This window comes from Notolepis coatsorum (genome assembly GCF_963971535.1).
Source record: "Notolepis coatsorum genome assembly, chromosome: 13".
Classification (NCBI taxonomy): Eukaryota; Metazoa; Chordata; class Actinopteri; order Aulopiformes; family Paralepididae; genus Notolepis; species Notolepis coatsorum.
In genome coordinates, this window is record NC_140177.1 from 37,085,767 (window position 1) to 37,109,465 (window position 23,699).

The 23,699-nt window shown below is 41.2% G+C and overlaps 1 protein-coding gene across 1 annotated transcript in view; it reads right to left on the reverse strand.

The window, feature by feature from the left end:
* tesk2 (testis associated actin remodelling kinase 2) overlaps window positions 1-23,699 on the reverse strand; it is a gene marked incomplete at its 3' end in the record, with an annotated part of 150,954 nt that overhangs the window by 71,247 nt on the left and 56,008 nt on the right. Inside the window, exon 4 of the mRNA XM_084327638.1 lies at window positions 8,796-8,917. Coding sequence (XP_084183764.1) covers window positions 8,796-8,917 — 122 coding nt within the window. The remainder of the gene's footprint in view (window positions 1-8,795; window positions 8,918-23,699) is intronic.

The window sequence follows — 23,699 nt, forward strand, 5'->3', positions numbered from 1 at the left end:
GTGGGACCCCACATACAATGGGCTTGGCCTCTGACATAGTGCCACTGACCTCGACCCGCTGCACCCTATCAGCAAGGTAGGAAGAGAACCATCTGACCACTGTCTCAGACATACCCAAGGCCTTAAGCTTGGAGAGCAGTATGTCATGGTTCACTGTGTCGAAAGCCTTCTGTAGGTCTAGAAGAACTAGCCCACACAGCTTACCTGAATCTATCTCCCTCCTGATACTGTCTGTAAGATAAAGAAGACATGTTTCAGTAGAGTAAGACTTCCTAAAGCCGGATTGGAGGTCGTACAGGAGGTCATGGCTGCTTGCATATTCCTGGACTTGTTCATGGACTATCTTCTCTAGGACTTTGGATAACACACTTAAAATTGAGACTGGTCTATAATTGCTGGGGTCAGATTTGCTCCCTTTTTTATATATAGGGATGACTTTGGCATTCTTGAAGTCGGTGGGTACCTTGCCTAGTTCCAGGGAGAGGTTAATAATATGGGTTACTGGTGGAGCTATAACTCCGGCTGCATCCCTCAGAAACCTGGCACTGATGCCATCTGCAGTAGTTCCGTCAATCTAGATCCGATCTAGAAAATTATTGTGGATTGTTGTAGCCAATGAGTGTGGCTTCCAATGATACCCCATGTGGGGATGTGTGAATCAGGGATCTAGGTGAACAACTAAATTCTTTAACAGGAAGTCAAATTAATTGAAGTCTATGTTTTTCTTTGTACACAGTTTACCAAAATCACTCCTAATCACTAATTTCTGAATGGATCTTTATGAAATTTGGAATGGATATGTACTACATAGGGCTTCAGCCTATGGCTCCGTCTGGATTTGTAAGCCATACCACCTTCTGGGGAAATACTACCTCTGGACTACTAACTACTACAGAAAAACTTGAGTAACAAGTTTTTCTACAACTCAAGTTCAGACCTATGTTACTCTATTACGTTAGCACTAAAAGTGAATTTTTGTTGAATTTTGAATGTCATCTTTCAAAAGAGACCAGGCTCATGCATGTGCTATAAGGATAGAGTATGTTGTTTTGGTTTGCAAAAAAAGTATGCAGTCCTCAAAAACTAAAACTAAAATGCCCAATTTTGGGGGCGCTAATATAAATATATGAGAACAATATCAGAGAGAAACATTTATATTAGAAGGCTTTGTTCACGGAACCACAGCTGCATACAGTAGACCACAGCTGCATACAGTAGACCACAGCTGCATACAGTAGACCACAGCTGCATAGACCACAGCTGCATACAGTAGACCACAGCTGCATAGACCACAGCTGCATAGACCACAGCTGCATGAACCACAGCTACATAGACCACAGCTACATAGACCACAGCTGCATAGACCACAGTTGCATACAGTAGACCACAGCTGCATAGACCACAGCTGCATAGACCACAGCTGCATAGACCACAGCTACATAGACCACAGCTGCATAGACCACAGCTGCATAGACCAAAGCTGCATACAGTAGACCACAGCTGCATAGACCACAGCTGCATAGACCACAGCTGCATGAACCACAGCTACATAGACCACAGCTGCATACAGTAGACCACAGCTGCATAGACCACAGCTGCATAGACCACAGCTGCATGAACCACAGCTACATAGACCACAGCTGCATGAACCACAGCTGCATGAACCACAGCTACATAACCACAGCTGCATAGACCACAGCTACATAGACCACAGCTACATAGACCACAGCTCCATAGACCACAGCTACATAGACCACAGCTGCATAGACCACAGCTGCATAGACCACAGCTGCATAGACCACAGCTACATAGACCACAGCTACATAGACCACAGCTACATAGACCACAGCTGCATAGACCACAGCTACACAGACCACAGCTACATAGACCACAGCTACATAGACCACAGCTGCATAGACCACAGCTACATAGACCACAGCTACATAGACCACAGCTGCATGAACCACAGCTGCATGAACCACAGCTGCATGAACCACAGCTACATAGACCACAGCTGCATAGACCACAGCTGCATAGACCACAGCTGCATGAACCACAGCTGCATGAACCACAGCTGCATGAACCACAGCTACATAACCACAGCTGCATAGACCACAGCTACATAACCACAGCTGCATAGACCACAGCTACATAGACCACAGCTACATAGACCACAGCTACATAGACCACAGCTACATAGACCACAGCTACATAGACCACAGCTACATAGACCACAGCTGCATAGACCACAGCTGCATAGACCACAGCTACATAACCACAGCTGCATAGACCACAGCTACATAGACCACAGCTGCATAGACCACAGCTGCATACAGTAGACCACAGCTGCATAGACCACAGCTGCATAGACCACAGCTGCATGAACCACAGCTACATAGACCACAGCTGCATGAACCACAGCTACATAACCACAGCTACATAGACCACAGCTACATAGACCACAGCTACATAACCACAGCTGCATAGACCACAGCTGCATGAACCACAGCTACATAACCACAGCTGCATAGACCACAGCTGCATGAACCACAGCTGCATGAACCACAGCTACATAACCACAGCTGCATAGACCACAGCTGCATAGACCACAGCTACATAGACCACAGCTACATAGACCACAGCTACATAACCACAGCTGCATAGACCACAGCTGCATAGACCACAACTGCATAGACACCTGAAGCTAGGAGTGATCTATTAATAGTCCATTCATTTACTTAGAGCTACAGATGAAGCTAGGAGTGATCTATTAATAGTCCATTAATTTACTTAGAGCTACAGATGAAGCTAGGAGTGATCTATTGTGTCAGTGGAATGGTCTCAGTGTCTGTGGAATGGTCTCAGTGTCAGTGGAATGGTCTCAGTGTCAGTGGAATGGTCTCAGTGTCAGTGGAATGGTCTCAGTGTCAGTGGAATGGTCTCAGTGTCAGTGGAATGGTCTCAGTGGAATGGTCTCAGTGTCAGTGGAATGGTCTCAGTGTCAGTGGAATGGTCTCAGTGTCACAGTGGAATGGTCTCAGTGTCAGTGGAATGGTCTCAGTGTCACAGTGGAATGGTCTCAGTGTCAGTGGAATGGTTTATCAGTCAGTATTTTAGTTTGGAAGGCGGTCGAATTACATGGTAAAGTTTTGAAGTTGTGACTCTCATGTAGTCGCATGTGCGGTCCTCTAGTAAAAGATCTGTGAACGAACGTAATAGAAAGTCTGCATATAAAACCTAGTTATTGCCATTGTCTTCAAAGATTCGGCAGCGCAATAAGCCAGGGCTAGTAGTGTGGGCTGTATGTTTTTAATCAATAGCTGCTGCGAATCAAAACTCTCCAGCCATGTAACTGACTTAATGACTTTCAGCTGTTCAACCGCTGTCTGGTGGAAATGGTGTCTGTCTGTCTGTCTTTCGGTCAGTCAGTATATCTATCCATCTGTCTGTCTGTCTGTCTGTGTGTCTAAATATATCTATATATGTATATAGTATCTATACATCCGTCTGTATAAGATAAGATAAGATATTCCTTTATTGATCACCTTGGGGAAATGCAGGCATCATAGCAGCATGTGGGAGGGGGGTACGGGTAAATAATAATAGAATACATGATACAGATCATAAAATTATAGTACAGTAGAAAGCAAAAATAGGCAGTGTAAACAATAAAATTAACAATATATATGTATATAGTATGTATCTATCTATTATAGTATGTATATATCTATTATAGTATATGTCTGTCTGTCTATATTTTTCCTACACAGTCACTGAAGAAACGTACGACTACCTCAGGTCCCCATGATGGAGTGAGATTTCACATCTACTGTACTGTATGTACTTGTGACATTGAGTGATATTGAGGAAACACACAGTATTACTATATATTCTTACATCTACAACGTCATGGATATACAGTATTACTATATACAGTATTATATACAGTATTACTATATATTCTTACATCTACAACGTCATGGATATACAGTATTACTATATACAGTATTATATACAGTATTACTATATACAGTATTATATACAGTATTACTATATATTCTTACATCTACAACGTCATGGATATACAGTATTACTATATACAGTATTACTATATACAGTATTATATACAGTATGCATGTGTGTGTATTCCAGTGTGTGTGTGCCGCTCCCATTGCATGTCCCAGTTTGTTGCATGCTGAATAAAGCATTATTGCATTATTATTGTTATACAGTATTACTATATAGTATTGGGGCAGCAGGGCCTAATGGTTAGAGAAGCGGGTTTGTGAGCGGAAGGTCGCCGGTTCGATCCCCGTAGATCGGTGTATCTTAATGAACTATAAACAACGTGAAACAAACTGTTTCATACAGAGAAACTGGCAGATCCCCCCCCCCCCCTCCACACACACGCACGCAGACTGGTGAGGTAAGGGTTAAACACTAGTCCTGTTCTGCAGTAATACAACACAGACTGGTGAGGTAAGGGTTAAACAGACAGAGCCTGGTGAGGTAAGGGTTAAATACCTCACTGGTGGGCAAGACTTAACAAGACGTCCTAATAACTGTTTTACTGCAGGGACAAACAAGACCAATCTCTACACCTGCATTCCACCTCTCTCTGTGTGTGTGTGTGTGTGTGTGTGTGTGTGTGTGTGTGTGTGTGTGTGTGTGTGTGTGTGTGTGTGTGGTGTGTGTGTGTGTGTGTGTGTGTGTGTGTGTGTGTGTGTGTGTGTGTGTGTGTGTGTGTGTGTGTGTGTGTGTGTGTGTGTGTGTGTAGGTGTGTGTGTAGGTGTGTGTGTAGGTGTGTGTGTGTGTGTGTGTGTGTGTCTCTGTGTGTGTGTGTGTGTGTGTGTGTGTGTGTGTGTGTGTGTGTGTGTGTGTGTGTGTGTGTGTGTGTGTGTGTGTGTGTGTGTGTGTGTGTGTGTCTCTCTCTCTCTCTGTCTCTCTGTGTGTGTGTATCTCTCTCTTTCTCTCTCTCTCTCTCCATCTCTCTCTCTCTCGAAGTGGTCGTACTCCTGCAGGCAATAAAAAGGTCAACTCTGTGGGTCCTCGTTGGTTTCTGACAGACAAAGACCTCTCCAGTGTCTGCTCATTAACACACACACACACACACACACACACACACACACACACACACACAATCCCATAGGGTCCATGTGCAACAATGGGGTGTTTGTAACAGATATGCCGAGACTCATGCTGCTACCCATGAGCCTCAGCAGCCAGTCAGCTGTGGGCTGAACACTATGGATCCTTAGAGCTCGGCCTGTGTGTCTTAAAGGTGGCGTACATGTCTCTACAACCAATCACTGTCAGGCCTGAATCTCTACAACCAATCACTGTCAGGTCTGAATCTCTACAACCAATCACTGTCAGGCCTGAATCTCTACAACCAATCACTGTCAGGCCTGAATCTCTACAACCAATCACTGTCAGGCCTGAATCTCTACAACCAATCACTGTCAGGCCTGAATCTCTACAACCAATCACTGTCAGGCCTGAATCTCTACAACCAATCACTGTCAGGCCTGAATCTCTACAACCAATCACTGTCAGGCCTGAATCTCTACAACCAATCACTGTCAGGCCTGAATCTCTACAACCAATCACTGTCAGGCCTGAATCTCTACAACCAATCACTGTCAGGCCTGAATCTCTACAACCAATCACTGTCAGGCCTGAATCTCTACAACCAATCACTGTCAGGCCTGAATCTCTACAACCAATCACTGTCAGGCCTGAATCTCTACAACGAATCACTGTCAGGCCTGAATCTCTACAACCAATCACTGTCAGGCCTGAATCTCTACAACCAATCACTGGCAGGCCTGAATCTCTACAACCAATCACTGTCAGGCCTGAAACTCTACAACCAATCACTGTCAGGCCTGAATCGCTACAACCAATCACTGCCATTATATATATTGAATTTAAATCAAATGGGGAACCTTGGGAATCTAAATACAATTGGTAATAAGTGGATAAACCATAAGAGAGAGCAGCAGAGACGGAGAGACCAAATGTGGTTTCAAATGAAGGTCACACAGTCCAATAAAACCTCTGTGAAACGTGAGGGGCTCCAACATCACGTTCTACCTAAACTGTCGATGCATAAAATAAACACATAATCCTATTTGTGAACTAATGAATATAAGCCTATTCAGAGTTGGTTAAGGAGGTCTTTGAAGAGGCAGTCCACAGCTGGTACACTGTGAATATGGAGAGCAGAAATAAAGGCCTTTTACAATTAATTAGCTCCGTTTCTAGTTTGACACAGTGAAGCTCACCACTATATTAATATGGACTGCATTTGTATAGCGCCCTTATCCAAAGAACTTTACAACGTATGCCTCACATTCACACACCGACGGCAAGGTGCCGACTTGCTCATCGGGAGAAGTTGTTAGGGAGTTAAACGTCTTGCTCACGGACACTTCGACACACTGCCCGGGTGGAGTCTGAATCGAAGCGGGAACCTTCCGATTACCAGACGACCGCCCTACCTCCTCTGTCCCACTTGCCTTGTACGACAAGTAATATGAAGTAGTAATACTAGTTTATCTGGTTACCAACCTTAGTAAGATTACATAAAATTAATCCGCTTGGGGTAATGCAGGCGTCATAGCGGGGGAGGGGGGAAATAGCCATGACAATAAAATATAGATAATACAAATATCAGAGTAGAGAACAAGATCAAATATTATTAAAAAGGGACATATCGGAGTCCTTTTCAACAAGTTATTAAATCAAACTAATGTACTCTCAATAACTGCCAAACCAAATCAATGTGTGCAACACATGTGAGATTATGTGCTAAATAAATCAGCTATTGTTTTTTGGTGAAATGCTCCTTTAATATCAAGACTGGCTGGTTTGATCCTAAACCACTTGATGGCTTAACGGCCATGTAGCCAACAACTGTTCCATAAAATACCAGTGTCATGTACAGTTGAATCTAGTCCCCCCCCAACACACACACACACACACACACACACACACAATGTTAGTAGATGGGTATTAAAGCCATGTGTTCTCCGACATCTTGAATTTCCAACACAACACTGCCTTCTGTCGTCCCCAGAACCTCTCAGTTGTGGTCACTGACGTCAGACGTCATCTGTGGGCTGCAGCACTAGTGGTGATGACAGAGCCTGCATGGAACAGGTAGCCGTTTGTAGAGTGGTGTTAGAACTCGTTACAGATGCATATCACTAAGACTAAGGAACCTTTAGTGACTTTCTGTAAGAAAAAGGATATCATGTTGACTCATATCGTAATAACTCCTTTAAACGCATCATTTGTCATTGAATCTATATGAATTCCCTTGTGAATTTATTTACTGTGCACATGTGCGTGCGGTGGTTTGTCCACCAAAAAGGTGCCAAAAGATAGAAAAGAAACTAGCAGAGCCAGAACTATTCAACTCCCCTGGAGCCACAGCCAGCAGAGAAGCCTGTTTAGCTTTCAAACTGTTTAGCTTTCAAACCAGCTGCAGCCTGAGAACTGGAGTGTGAGGGGCTGTAACACTAAAGATGGCGGCAATGACAAAGAATTGCTGCAAAATAAACATACATCGTTGTTTAAAAAATAAAAAATACATTTATTTTTTTAAATACTTTATATTATCGATAGCGAGTGATATGATAACATTATCATATCGTTATCATGATATCATTTTTGGCCAACACACAGCATCATATCTAACACACAGCATCATGTCTAACACACAGCATCATATCTAACACACAGCATCATATCTAACACACAGCATCATATCTAACACACATCATCATATCTAACACACAGCATCATATCTAACACACAGCATCATATCTAACACACATCATCATATCTAACACACACAGCATCATATCTAACACACAGCATCATATCTAACACACATCATCATATCTAACACACAGCATCATATCTAACACACATCATCATATCTAACACACAGCATCATATCTAACACACACAGCATCATATCTAACACACAGCATCATATCTAACACACATCATCATATCTAACACACATCATCATATCTAACACACAGCATCATATCTAACACACATCATCATATCTAACACACAGCATCAGTCATATCTAACACACAGCATCATATCTAACACACAACATCAGTCACATATCTAACACACAGCATCAGTCATATCTAACACACAGCATCAGTCATATCTAACACACAACATCATATCTAACACACAGCATCATATCTAACACACAACATCATATCTAACACACAACATCTGTCATATCTAACACACAGCATCATATCTAACACACAGCATCAGTCATATCGAACACACAACATCTGTCATATCTAACACACAGCATCATATCTAACACACAACATCTGTCATATCTAACACACAGCAGCATAACTAACACACAGCATCATATCTAACACACAGCGGCAGATCTACAGAAAGTAACCTGTAGAGTCCAAAATAGTTGTGTATCATGTCGACATGAGTGCCATCTTCGCTTACTTACAAACGGGACCTTTTAAAACCACCACAATCCAACAAGAGTCCTAACAGTTCTCGGGTTCTCCAGCCGCTAGTTCTCCAGCAGTCCATGCCCACGGTTGTGGAGCCTGATGATGCATCTATGGCTGAACGTGCTCCTAATCTTGACTAGTTCCTCATAGAGGGGAGTATGTTAGGATGGGACAGTCTGTCCATCATCTGGGTCCTTCTCAGCTTATTAGCTCCGTTGCTAGCTTGATTATATAATCATTATCATATTAACAATAGTTTAGCTAGTTACCAACCTTAGTATGTTGGGATGTGACAGTCTGTTCATGAGCTGGACCTCTCTCAGCATGTTAGCTCTGTTGCTGCTTAGCTTGTTCATCTTCAAAGCCATCACCTGGTCAGACACTCGATGACGCACCTGGAAAACAGAAGACTCAGACTTAGACTTTATTGTCCCTGGGGGGGGGACAATAACAAATTACAGTGATATACATCTTTTGTATGTCTTGTTTGATTGATTGATTGAAAATTGTATTAACAGGTTGCAGAATGGGTACAATACAGTACAGCTCAATACACACAATAGACCTATCTCAAACCCTGCCCCTTTTCTTGATCCTCCAATCACAGCTGTCGCTTACCTCGGACAAACTTTGTTTGTACGAGGAAGTCTGAGGTAAGCGACAGCTGTGATTGGAGGATCAAGAAAAGAGGGCAGGGTTTGAGACAGGTCTGTTAAGGGGATGCAGACCAGAGAAAGACTTTCGTCTTGTTTACATCAGGGTCCCCCATTTTCAATTCATCATAACATATATGACATACATGACATACAGATAGACAGTACTGCTACATCTATACATTTATGACATACCAGATTTACAAATACAGTACTGTTTGTAATACAAAAAGAGTAAAAAAAAAAAAAAAAAAAGAAGAGAGCACTCAACACTTTGATGAACATTGTTACTCAGCTGATAGAGTTGTGCCCTTCCTGATGACTTGTCGTACAGAACTTGTAAGTCGCTTTGGATAAAAGCGTCAGCTAAATGACTAAATGTAAATGTAAATGTAGATCTCCCAGACCCTACTCTCACCAGCTGGATCTCTGGAGAGAGAAGGTTTACGAGTGTCTGACATCTCATATAAATAGCAGTGTTTTGAATGAACAATGTGAATAATGTGTAAGTAAATCAAGGCTGGGTTCTAAACAACTGAACCAGCTGAGGAGAGGAGAGTAGAAACAGTGGATATGTGTAAGTGAAGGCTGGGTTCTAAACAACTGAACCAGCTGACTGGAGGAGAGTAGAAACAGCTGGATTCCTCTCGCATGATTCAGTGCATTAACTCTTGTGTGGTGTTTGCGTTTTAGTTTTATCTCAAATACAGTTAGACAGAATATATGGTTATTATTTACCATTTACCTCTGCTAGATCACATTTATCAATAAAAGTGCTATTTATTTTTTGTGATAAAAGGTGACTATTGATATGCAAAGTAGCCAGGTGGGTACTGCGAGTTGGCGCGTCAGTCGAGTGCAGCGCATTCCTGTGTGCATCCGTGCATGTGCGTGCACGCGCTTCTGCTCACAACTTTGGTTGCATGGGGTGCAACCCCGTCCCATGAGCAACGCATCACTGAACACCACACAAGGGTTAAGAACATTTGACTTGAGTGTTTGAAGTGGCAGCAGACTGAGACGCAGCCTGAGGGCCAGATCCACAAAGAATGGATTGCACGGTGCTAGTTGCACCCTACTTACAATTCATTATGAATTGAAAATGGGGGACCCTGGTGTAAACAAGACGAAAGTCTTTCTCTGGTCTGCATCCCCTTAACAATTGTGTGTATTGAGCCTTACTGTATTCTACCCATTCTACAATCTGTTAATAAAAGTTTCAATTAGTGATGCACGATATATCGGCCGATATGGCAGTTTTTTTGCACATCAGTATCGGTCCGGTATCAAGATAGGGCCGATATGAACCGATATATCTTTTTGTACTTATTTTGGCCTTAAATAGTTTCAAAATATCAGTGATTTCTGAAAATAAGTTACAAAAGTACAGAATACATTATTTGATTATCATAGAAAATCATAAAAAAATATGTGTTTTCTATACAGAGATATCGACACCAGTAAATATCGGTATCGGCCAGAACAGCAATATTAATATCAGTTATCAGTATCGGCCACAATTTTCACATCGGTGCATCACTAGTTTCAATCAATCTAATTTTATTGATTGAAAATTGTATTAACAGATTGCAGAATGGGTACAATACAGTAAGGCTCAATACACACAATTGTTAACACATCCTGCGCCAAAAACGAGTTTACTCGTTATTGCCCGCCAATCTAATAACGCCAACAACGAGTTTACTCGTTTTTATGATCGTTATTTCCTTTATTCGCTATTGGCATTCATAATTCATCCAGGAAGGCTCCGGGAGCCTGGTGGATTTTGGGCGAGTTGCACTCCACTCTAAACCGGATGTGGCGTTCTGTGCATCGGGGAAAAAGCTCCGGCAGGGCTATCTTGTTACGTGGATCCAGACAAACACCTTGAGTGCATTGGATCGCTTTTGAGACGCAAGAATCAATATGCTTTCGCCGTTTATTGCGTCGTACAACCAGAAAATGAATCTAGCAGCTCGAAATCAATTGGAATTTTTTTCCTCCAGACTCATCGGCCACAGGTAAGAGGAATCTAACGTTAATTGCAGCTCGATTGTGCATTTATTTCATTGCAATCCATCCGATCAACGTATGATGTCGTACTAAAGAAAGCAGTTACTCACAATCAAGGAATCATAAACGACCCCCCCCCCCCCTTTCCTTCACGCATGATGGAGCATAATGTATAGCGATCATATGCATTTGAATTTTTTAATATAGCATGTATAGGAACGAAACGCCAATCGATTATGTATAATATGCGTCGGGGCCTATAACTCGCGTTCTAGGAATTACTGCTATACACTCTAAAAACATACTTATATTCACAACGGTACTAACACGACAATGTATGAATGGAAAAATATAACGTTCTCACATCCGGAACGATAGATACCCGATGTTGAATGGGCCATAGTAATGTCGATATAGCTATAATATTTAAAAAGTTATAGCCCTGCAAAGAAGGTGAGCGACTCCATAGGGTTACAGCACTGGCAGAGAGTGGTATAAGATGGGCAAACTGCGTGGCAGACAATGTGTTAAGGGGATGCAGACCAGAGAATGACTTTCATCTTGTTTACATCAGGGTCCCCCATTTTCAATTCATAATGAATTGTAAGTAGGGTGCAACTAGCACCATGCAATCCATTCTTTGTGGATCTAGCCCTGAGTGTCTTATAGGTTGTTGAGAGGCTGTGTGTCTTAGGTTGTCGAGAGGCTGTGTGTCTTATATGTTGTTGAGAGGCTGTGTGTATTATAGGTTGTTGAGAGGCTGTGTGTATTATAGGTTGTTGAGAGGCTGTGTGTATTATAGGTTGTTGAGAGGCTGTGTGTCTTAGGTTGTTGAGAGGCTGTGTGTCTTATATGTTGTTGAGAGGCTGTGTGTCTTATATGTTGTTGAGAGGCTGTGTGTCTTATATGTTGTTGAGAGGCTGTGTGTATTATAGGTTGTTGAGAGGCTGTGTGTCTTAGCTTGTTGAGAGGCTGTGTGTCTTAGGTTGTTGAGAGGCTGTGTGTATTATAGGTTGTTGAGAGGCTGTGTGTCTTATATGTTGTTGAGAGGCTGTGTGTATTATAGGTTGTTGAGAGGCTGTGTGTCTTATGTTGTTGAGAGTAGGGCTGGGCGATATGGCCTAAATATGATATCACGATATTTTCTGACCTTTCGGCGATACACGATACGCATCACAATGTTTTTCTTTTTTTCCCCAAACAATTCATTATGAGGCTTACCAAGACAGTATTTGAGTTTGCAAGCTAACATTAAAGACAAAATAAAATACCCATGCAGTTAGCATTTTTATATTATATATTAGATTTAGATTATTGGATTATTAGATTATATATTGCATATATTTAGCAATGAGATATTATATGATTTAGATATGAAATATGATGAATTGAAAATGGGGGACCCTGATGTAAACAAGACGAAGGTCTTTCTCTGGTCTGCATCCTCCAGTCCACTGTTGACTGTTGTTGTATTGAGCTGTACTGTATTGTACCCATGCTGCAATCTGTTAATAACGTTTTCATTAATTCAGACGGCAAACGGAATCATTTTGATTGACAGTCGCGTCTGCCAATTACGTCACACCGCTTGCACCCGCCCTGCTGTTCTTAGCACCAATCGGCAAGCGCGTATTCATTTTTTACTTCCGCCATTGGAGAGCTCAATGACAACAACAATGGCAGCGGTAGCTCGCCACGGTCGACGTTTAGCTTTTAGCTCCGCAGAATGACTAAACGACTGGAGGCATAATGATTTTACTGCAACGGATGTTATAATAAAAGCCTTTCCATACATCTGTCTGATTGAAAACTTTATTAACAGACCGCAGAATGGGCACAACTGAGTCAGCACGGGCTGAGATATGAACGACTAATGCTTGCTATATCTAGGTCGACCTCGGACGTTGCTATGTAAATATGCTGATGTTATTGAAAGTATAACTATATAACGCTATAACGTACAAAACGAATGCCTTTGTTATCATAAGTAGTAACTTTTGGTGCAGTAGTGTGTGTGTGGGGCGGCGCTGTTCAAAAGTGTCAACGTGTGGACCAGATTGACGCGACACAAGCCTCTTGGGCAAAACATCACGATATCCACGATACGTTTAAAAAGTGTATCGTTAATGAACTGTACCCGATATTTATATAATATCGTCATATCGCCCAGCCCTAGTTGAGAGGCTGTGTGTCTTATAGGTTGTTGAGAGGCTGTGTGTCTTATATGTTGTTGAGAGGCTGTGTGTATTATAGGTTGTTGAGAGGCTGTGTGTCTTATATGTTGTTGAGAGGCTGTGTGTCTTATAGGTTGTTGAGAGGCTGTGTGTCTTATAGGTTGTTGAGCCACAGCGCGCGCATGCACACACAAAAACATGCAGATTCACACACCGGCTAACCACAGGAAATTGTGGTCCCTTAAAAAAGAGTTTATCTGCATTTACAGGACGTCGCTGATGATGAGAACTCTCCCTCTAGTGCCTCATGAGAACTCTCCCTCTACCGCCTCATGAGAACTCTCCCTCTACCGCCTCACGAGAACTCTCCCTCTACCGCCTCACGAGAACTCTCCCTCTACCGCCTCACGAGAACTCTCCCTCTACCACCTCATGAGAACTCTCCCTCTACCGCCTCATGAGAACTCTCCCTCTACCGCCTCATGAGAACTCTCCCTCTAGCGCCTCATGAGAACTCTCCCTCTACCGCCTCATGAGAACTCTCCCTCTAGCGCCTCACGAGAACTCTCCCTCTAGCGCCTCATGAGAACTCTCCCTCTAGCGCCTCACAAGAACTCTTATCTTATATATTGACGGAAGGTATTATTGTCAGTTTGTTTATTTTTTACCTTCTGATTACCAGACGAGCGCTCTACCTCCTGAGACACTGTCGTCCCGCGTCACAAAACCTACCTGGTAGACTTTAACAAGGAAACAAACAAGGATATGAGATGCAGAAGAAACAAAATGAACTGAAAGAGATATTTTTTTCAGAATAGTAATTACAAATCCATTTTTAAAAAGGAAAACACAGAATCGATTTCCGATTACCAGACGACCGCTCTACCTCCTGAAACACTGTCACCCCAACAACATATGGTGTTGTTAATAGGTGTGATATTGAGAGAGAGAGAGAGAGAGAGAGAGAGAGAGAGAGAGAGAGAGAGAGAGAGAGAGAGAGAGAGAGAGAGATAGAGAGGAGAGAGAGAGAGAGAGAGGAGAGAGGAGAGAGAGAGGAGAGAGAGAGAGAGAGAGAGACCTCCATATGGCTGGCCCAGCATGACCAACACAGCTACAGTCTGCTCAGTAACTGGGATTCAGTCAGATACCTAGACTGTCTAGAATGTGTTTCACAGGATCCATGATAGAATGACATGAGCAGGAGACAAGACAACAGCATGGTGGATGGACTGCATGTATATAACAGCTGTTATATGTCAGTATTATGTCTGTGTGTGTGTGTGTGTGTGTGTGTGTGTGTGTGTGTGTGTGTGTGTGTGTGTGTGTGTGTGTGTGTGTGTGTGTGTGTGTACTAGTCCTTTGTCATGTTTACTTGTAATGTTATGTTATGATGTAAGTATTATGTCTTGTGTGTGTACTAGTCCTTTGTCATGTTTACTTGTAATGGTATACAGTATGTTATGATGTCAGTATTATGTATCTGTGTGTGTGTACTAGTCCTTTGTCATGTTTACTTGTAATGTTATGTGTTATGATGTAAGTATTATGTCTCTGTGTGTACTAGTCCTTTGTGGTGTTTACTTGTACTGTTATGTGTTATGATGTTAGTATTATGTCTGTGGATGTGTGTACTAGTCTGTTGTCGTGTTTACTTGTAATGTTATGTGTTATGATGTTAGTATTATGTATGTGTGTGTACTAGTCCTTTGTCATGTTTACTTGTAATGTTATGTGTTATGATGTTAGTATTATGTATGTGTGTGTACTAGTGCTTTGTCATGTTTACTTGTAATGTTATGTGTTATGATGTCAGTATTATGTCTCTGTGTGTACTAGTCCTTTAATTGTCCCTCTCTAACAAATACATTGAAACTGAATAGCTACTGCAATGCTGTAGCTATTCGGTCATCGTAACAAACTAAACTAAAGTAAACAGATAGACAACTGAACTGACTCAGAGTAAACTGTTGGGTGTGTTTGATTTACGGACCAGGGCAGCCAGAGGCTCACTTATCCCCGTGGGTGTGTTGGAAGGAGTGGACAGAGAGCAGCTGTTGAGGAGGAATCAGGAAACATGTCTAGTGAAATATGTAGCTTGTAATGAAGAGGCTACTGAGGTCTGAATGTAACCCTTTCACTAGCACACTACCAAAGGGTTAACCCTTTCACTGTGACAATACAGAAGGTTAACCCTTTCACTACCACACTACCAACGGGTTAACCCTTTCACTGTGACAATACAGAAGGTTAACCCTTTCACTACCACACTACCAAAGGGTTAACCCTTTCACTGTGACAATACAGAAGGTTAATAACCCTTTCACTACCACACTACCAAAGGGTTAACCCTTTCACTGCGACAATACAGCAGGTTAAACTACCAGAACTACACATTGTAAATAAAATTTGGAGACCCTTTATTACCCAAATACAGACAGACAGACCCTGATACTAACAGAGCGATGATGAGCTACAGACCCTGATACTGCCTTGGATGGTGATCTGGTAGGGATTGATGTGTGGGGTGTTTGGGGGACTGACTATTCCGGGTGGGGGGGGGTTCACATGCCTTCGAGCGACATTGTACTTATTTTATGCCTATTCTTAAGTCTGCACGTTTACATTGCACTACTTTTATTGTCTTTTATACCTATTCTTATGTCTGCAATTTATGCATTGTTTTTTATTCTGTCAATTGTGTGCTGATTTTATGCCTATGTTAATTTTATACTAATTGCTGTGGGGCACTCTGGACTGCGGTCCATGTGTGGAAAAAAAGTACTATATAGATCAGGGGTGGGCAATTATTTTTCCCAGGGGGCCGAATGAGCAACTGAAAATATGTTGGAGGGCCGGGCCAAAATTCCAAACTCAATTATGCATAATATACATTTTATTTCTATATAAAAAGCAGTAAATGGCATTGTTTTGACCCCTGGTAAGAGTGTATGTTATTATTTGGCAATTAAAAGGCGAGGTTAGCTTTCAAAAGTATCATTTATTCAAATAGAATTTATTTCCAAAATGATAAACAAAATGTGAAACATTAATAACAAAGGGCATTTTGAGTTTCATATACTATTGAAACAAGGATTTTCTTAGCTTTCTAAAGACATCACATCATCTTATAGCAAAAATAAACAAGACATGTCACTGAACTGTGTAAAGAAAAGTGTCCCAGTTTTGTAGCCTTTTTTACTTTACATGCCTATATTAAACATTTAATGTTTTCAGAACTGTGCAAAAAAAAGAAAAAAAAATATCAAGTGTCCCATTTCACTTGTTATATTTCCACATTTTAGTGTTCTTCAGGTCTTTTTTTTCATTCAGTGTGAGAAATCCAGTCTCTGTTGAGCTTTAACAAGTCCATCAAAGTCAGGTTGCATGTCTGAGGTGGAGATGCGAAGAACAGCTGCCAGATGTTCATCAGTGAGAGAGGATCTGTACCTGGACTTGGTAAACGTCATGATTGAGAATGTCTGTTCACATATGTAGGTGGATCCAAAGAGAACCAACATCTTCTGAGCATTTCTCCTCATGTTTGGAAAGTTCTCCTCCTTGAGAGCAGAGTAGAACTCTAGCAGTGATGCTGACTTAAAGTGCTCTTTCAGTAGTGAATCAGACTGCAGGTCAATGAGTTCAAGCTGAACAACTATCAACACTGCAGGTAAAGGGAGAGGAAACCAGCTGCATTTCATCCTCAACCTTTTTGAAATCTTGAAAACGCCTTGAAAATTCATCATGCAGTGCTCCCAACATGGATGAGTACCTGTGCCGGTGATCAGCTGATGGTTTGACTTCTTTCAGGGTTTTCATGTGTTTGAGATTGTTGCTGCCTAGTTGCCTTGAAATTAATTGCAACTTTGTCATGAAGGCTTTCACATGGCTATGCATTTCATGAGCAAAAATGCCCTTGCTCTGCAGTTGTGTGTTCAGTAGGGATGGGTACCGTTCACATTTGAACCGATACGGTACCGGTACCTGTAAATCGATACCGGTACCCAACGGTACCCTTTTTCTGTACTTTAGTTTCAAAATTTTTTATCTACCTACCTCAGTTGTGAAAAAAAAATCTAAACTTCAAATAACCACACTTTCAACCGTTTTCGGCTTGCCCCGACTGCTTTGTTGTTGAATCAAGTCAAATCCTAGGTAAGCGTATATTGTGCGTGTGAACGTTGACATGAAAAGAAAAAAGTAAAAAAAAATATATATATATATTAAAAACTTTTTTTTTTTATTCTTTTTTTTATTATCATGTAATCTTTCGCGGGCCGGCCAGAATCATCCCGCGGGCCGTACAATGCCCAGGTCTGATATAGATAGTTATTATTATTGTTATATTGTAGAAATGTGTACATTGAAATGTCTGTAAAGTCTCGACAACATTGAAAATATGAGGGTGACCTCAATTGTCTTTTTGAGAATAAATAACGGTTTGACTAGCAGAGTAGTGTTGAGCTACAGACCCTGATACTAGCAGTGGTGTTGATTTTTGTGTGTGCTCAATGTTGTTTTCATTTTCCGTATCAGTCACGCTGCAGGCCTTAGTGCTCAATTCTGAATTATTGCTCAGATCCTGTTCACATAATATTGTTTTTAAATATGGCCAATTTCAGATTCCAGTGTGAACTGGTCACACTCCTGAACACTAGCGGACTGTCCATCGGGAGCACCGGGAGTTTTCCCGGTGGCCTGGCAGACTGGCAAATGCCTTTTTTATTTTTAAATTTGTTTTGTTTGTGCCCGCAGTCAGGCCACTGAACTCCGAAGCAGGCCAGGTCGGTATACATGTTTCTATTTGTGCATATATAAGTTCAGGCAAGCAGGCAGGAATGAGTTAACTTGTTATTCACAACCCAGCGCCTGCGCAGGCCTCGCCAGTCGCCAATCTCAAAACAAGCCTATTAATTTAAATCATGATGAGATCAACTGCCGAAACCCGGGAGATATGAAGGTTTTGGATAGCTCTAGAATGGGTGAAGACGAACGTCGGACTAAAATTGAAAGAATGAGATGAAAGCAGGGCGCAATCAGAGGTGTTACTACAAGAGTTTTGAATCAGATGGACATTGAAATTGACGTGGAAACTCCGGATGTTGATCACTTGATCACTTTATTGGATGTACTGCTGGGAGTTAAAGAAGACAGTTTGTTGGAACCTGACCGTGAAATAGAACAGCTATAAGTCTGATGGATGATTTGGATGCTGATATTGAAGCCGCGGAGATGTAAGGAACCATTATGTTGAACTGATGGCAGCAGCACGAGGGTGAGTGATACTATAATGAATCGACTAGATCACAGAGAGTGCCAGTGAAGTAGAGAAATGTAATGTAACTGCACCGGTAAACTTCTATAAAAAGGACACTTTCGTATTATAACCCGACATTTGGACAATCCATTATTTGGAAAGTAGTTATTCTACACTTTGGTGTAGTGTATACAACTTGTATGGTCCGTTTTGTGACAGCGTCACTGTCCATGGTGCTGAAGGTCGCATTTATACTAGTGTATACAGCCTCTACAGTGCCACCACGTGATACAACGCAGCAAGATACAAAACAGTTTTTTTCCCAGGGGGGGTGGGTGGGTATGGGTATGGCCTGGCCTGGCTGAGTCAAATTCCCGGTAGGAATTATGGTCCCAGTCCGCGACTGCTCCTGAACTAGTTTAGCTTAGTCTAGTCTAGTTTAGTTTATTAGGATCCCCAATTAGCCTCAGCATTGCAGTAGCTATTCTTCCTGAGGTCCACAAATAACTTACATTGTGACCATGAAATATAACACTTACATCATAACATGTAACATTAAGTAAGAGGATGAATTGCCCCCACTGGCAGACATTAAGTAAACATGACTAGAGAGGTGGACTAGAGACTAGGACACACACAAGGTTAGCCTACATGATATGTCCCCCTTCATTATGGAAGCCAATCAGGCGAAACTCCTAACCAGACCTCTACATGGCCGGCTGTATGAGACTGCAGACGACCCCTCCCCCACAGCACACGGCCCCTCCCCCACTGCAGACAGCCCCTCCCCCACGCCAATCAACACTTCACCACCTTTAACACAATAGTGAATGAGGTCTGTCTGTCGTGTACACACACACACACACACACACACTAGAGAATAAAGCAGAGGCAAGTCTCAATAAGCCCGCTGACATTTCCTGGCCATCAATCAATCAAGACCAGCCTCGTTCATGTAGCACATTTCACACACAGATATGCAATTCAACACAAAAGCTTTAACAAACCAGCCAAGGCCAAGACCAGTGTTTCATTAAATGACTGACTGACTGACTGACTGATTGATGAGGCTGGATGGCAGACCACATCTGAATGTGTACCGTCACTATACCATCATCCACACTATTATATTAGATTAGATTCTAATGTATTGTCATCATGCAGCACAAATACAGTACAACGGAAATAAGTTTGGCATCCAACCAGAGTGGAAATAGTTAAACTTTCTTTATTATTTGTCACAATAAAATACAGATATTTTACAATGAAATGCTTGTTTCTGTATGAGCCCCTGAGAGTGTGATTCATACAGTAAAAAAAAGTAAGTAAAAAAAGTAAGTAAGAGTAAGTAAAAAGTAAGTAAAGAGGAATATTCAATATACATATATACAATACAGAGTAAAATGGGTAACAGTGAGGTACAATGCAGAAATAAGGTACAAAACTTAGGGTAAGGTGCAAATGCAAATGAGGTATGAATGTAGTGCAAATCTCTTTAATAATAGATACATATAATGTAGTGTTAAAGTGTCTAAAGTGAGTGTTAATGTGAGTGTTTGTTTAAAGTGAGTGTGTACATGTGGATGTGTGTGCAGTGAGTGTAGAGATGAATGAATGAATTAATGAATGAATGAATTATTTTATTTCAAATGTTTACAAATAAATAAACAAAGAATTTTTCGAACATTTTCACAAATAAACAAACGAAAATGATAGGTTTGAAGCCGAAGGCTTATAGAGCAACCTACCCCTAATTCAAAAAACAAATTCAAAAAAGTTAAAGTTGTTACATAGTGTCATTGAGCCTGGGGATAGAAGCTCCTTCTGAGTCTCTCTGTACTGGCCATGAGACTCCAGTAGTGCTTGCCTGACAGCAGCAGTTCAAAGAGGCAGTGGCTCAGGAGGTAGAGCAGTCGTCTGGCAATCCAGAGGTTCCCGGTTCGATTCCCGCTCCTCCCGGGCAGCGTGTCGATGTGTCCTTGAACAAGACACTTAACCCCTAATTGCTCCCGATGAGCAGCACCTTGCATGGTTGCCTCCGCCGTCGGTGTGTGAATGTGTGTGTGAATCTGTGAGTGAATGGGTAATATGTGAGTAACAAATTGGAAAGCGCATTGGAGAAAAGCACTATATAAAAAAGCAGCCATTTACCATTTTGTTTGGGTGACTAGAGTCTTTGGTTATTATCTTAGCCTTGGCCCTGCAACGCTTGTTATAAATGTCCTGGAGAGGGGGAATCCCACCTCCAATTGTGCATTGTTGTAAAGTGCAATAGTAATATACAATGTATAGGTGATTACACTGGGTAAAAAATATATACTAAGTAATAGTGCTCATCAGATGTATGTACTACAGAGTTGTAGTATTAATATGTACAGCGATACACGTATAAAGACAGTATGGTAAGTCATACTGGCCAGCAGTGTAACTAGTAAGAGTAGGTAAGGTACAGATATAGTAGGAATGCCTGAATATAGATTGTATAAATCAGTGTTTCTCAACTGGTGGGTCGCGACCCAAAAGTGGGTCGCGGGGCCATTTTGAGTGGGTCGCGGATGTGAGTGTAAAAAAATAAAAATAAAAGAATTTAAGATATATTTTTTTTTTTACTACCTATCTTTGTGAAAGTGGCTTCTCAGCTCTGGTCCAGCTGAAGACAAAGCAGAGGAACAGATTGGACATTGAGCACGACCTCAGAGTTGCTTTGTCTACCATCACCCCAGACTTTGAGACTCTTGTCAGGAGCAAACAACAGCCCCAGTTATCCCATTAGTTCCCTGGGATGTTAAGCTAAGAAGTCTGCTAAGAAGGATATATTATTTATTATTATTATTATTATTATTATTATTATTATTATTATTATTATTATTATTATTATTATTATTATTATTATTATTATTTTATTTCATTATGTTTTTAGCCCTAGTTGCACTTTTGTTGCAACCCCAGTTATCCTATTAGTTCCCCCAAACTTACTGTAGGTCTGTTATGTTAAGCTAAGAAGTCTGCTAAGAAGCATAATTATTTATTATTATTATTTTATTTCATTGGGTTTGTAGCCCTAGTTGCACTTTTGTTGCAACCCCAGTTATCCCATTAGTTCCCCCAAACTTAGGTCTGTTATGTTAAGCTAAGAAATCTGCTAAGAAGCAATTATTTATTATTATTTTATTTCGTTTTTTGGCCCTAGTTGCACTTTTGTTGCACTTTTTTGTGTTTATTTTGTGTTTTTAACAGTGCATGAAAGATTGAGTATTACTGAAATTATTTAAATTTTTTTATAAATCATAGTGGTTAAAAAATTTGGGTCGCGACTTAATGACTAAGGAAAATGTTGGGTCCCGAGGCTAGACCAGTTGAGAACCACTGGTATAAATCATCCTTACATACACAGGTGTACCTGACGAGCCCACCACAGCGCCGAGCCGCCCGGCTCTCACTGACTGACAACAACACGACGCGTTAAAGACATGTGGTGTCCTGTGTACATTAAAGACACGCTAAAGACACGTTAAGGTAGGGCTGGGCAATATAACGATAATGATAATTATTGCGATATAATTTAATAATCGATATCAAAAAGAAAAAAAATATCGGAAAAAAAATATCGATTTTTTTTCTGACCTGCAACAGGGCAGTTTTAAAACCAGAGACAGTGGACATACTTGTCTTTCTTGCCTGCAACTTAAAGTAATGGCTTTGCTTGTCCAAATGACAATACTGACCAAATTGAGATTTATTTTTCTCTTTTATTTTGTTTGCTTTCTAATTTAAAATACAGTTTGAAACCGTCTGTACACAGTAGGCTATGTGTGCTAGCAGAACTAGACTCCAGTCATGAGTCACGGTGCACATGTGCGGTGGTTTGTCCAACAAAAAAGCGCCAAAAGATAGAAAAGAAACTAGCAGAGCCAGAACTGTTCAACTCCCCTGGAGCCACAGCCAGCAGAGAAGCCAGCTGCAAAAGAAACATACATCTGTTGTTCAAAAATAAAAAAATAAAATTCTTTTTTCTTTTTTATATATTTGATATTTTTTTGTATCGATATTTTTCTTATTGTTATCAATATCGTTATCGCGATATCATTTTTGGCCATATCGCCCAGCCCTATGTTAAGGACATGTGGTGTCCTGTGTACATTAAAGACACATTAAAGACACAAGGGTAAATACACATGGTGTCCTGTGTACATTAAAGACGCGTTAAAGACACGTTAAGGACACGGTGTCCTGTGTACATTAGACACATTAAAGACATGTTAAAGACACGTTAAATACACGTGGTGTCCTGTGTACATTAGACACATTAAAGACACATTAAAGACGCGTTAAAGACACGGTGTCCTGTGTACATTAGACACATTAAAGACATGTTAAAGACACATTAAAGACACGTGGTATCCTGTGTACATTAGACACATTAAAGACACGTTAAAGACACGTTAAGGACATGTCAGTTGAGTGCAGCGCATTCCTGTGTGCTTCCTGTGTGCTCCTGTGTGCTTCTTCTCACAACTTTGGTTGCACGGCTTGCGACCCCGTCCCATGAGCAACGCATCACTGTACATAATAATACTACAACTCTGTACATACATCTGATTAGCACTATGACTCAGTAGTACTCATTTGTATATTTCATACCCAGTTTAATCACCTGTACATTGTATATTACTATTGCACTTTACTGTTACATTTGCACTCTAGTTGGATGCCAAACTTATTTTCATTGTACTGTACTTGTGCTGCATGATGACAATACATTTCAATCGAATCTAATCTTTACTTTTACCATCAGAGCTTCACTTACTTTTCACCGTGATCTAGAGCGTTTACTTGGGACGCTTCACCCGGTGCCCAGCCTCAATAGAAAAAACATATTGAAGCATAATCACGTCTTCTTGGCACAGAGTTGTGAAAGTAAGGGAATGTCTGCCAGCAGGGACAGTTTGTCCTTTTTATGAATCCTGTTGAAAAACAATCTACATCCTGTTAAAAGTTGAACTTCATAAACAAGTCAGAGGATTTGGAGTCTGGGAATAGAGCGGCCTGGCACACTGTGGGACGGACCAATCAGAGACAGATC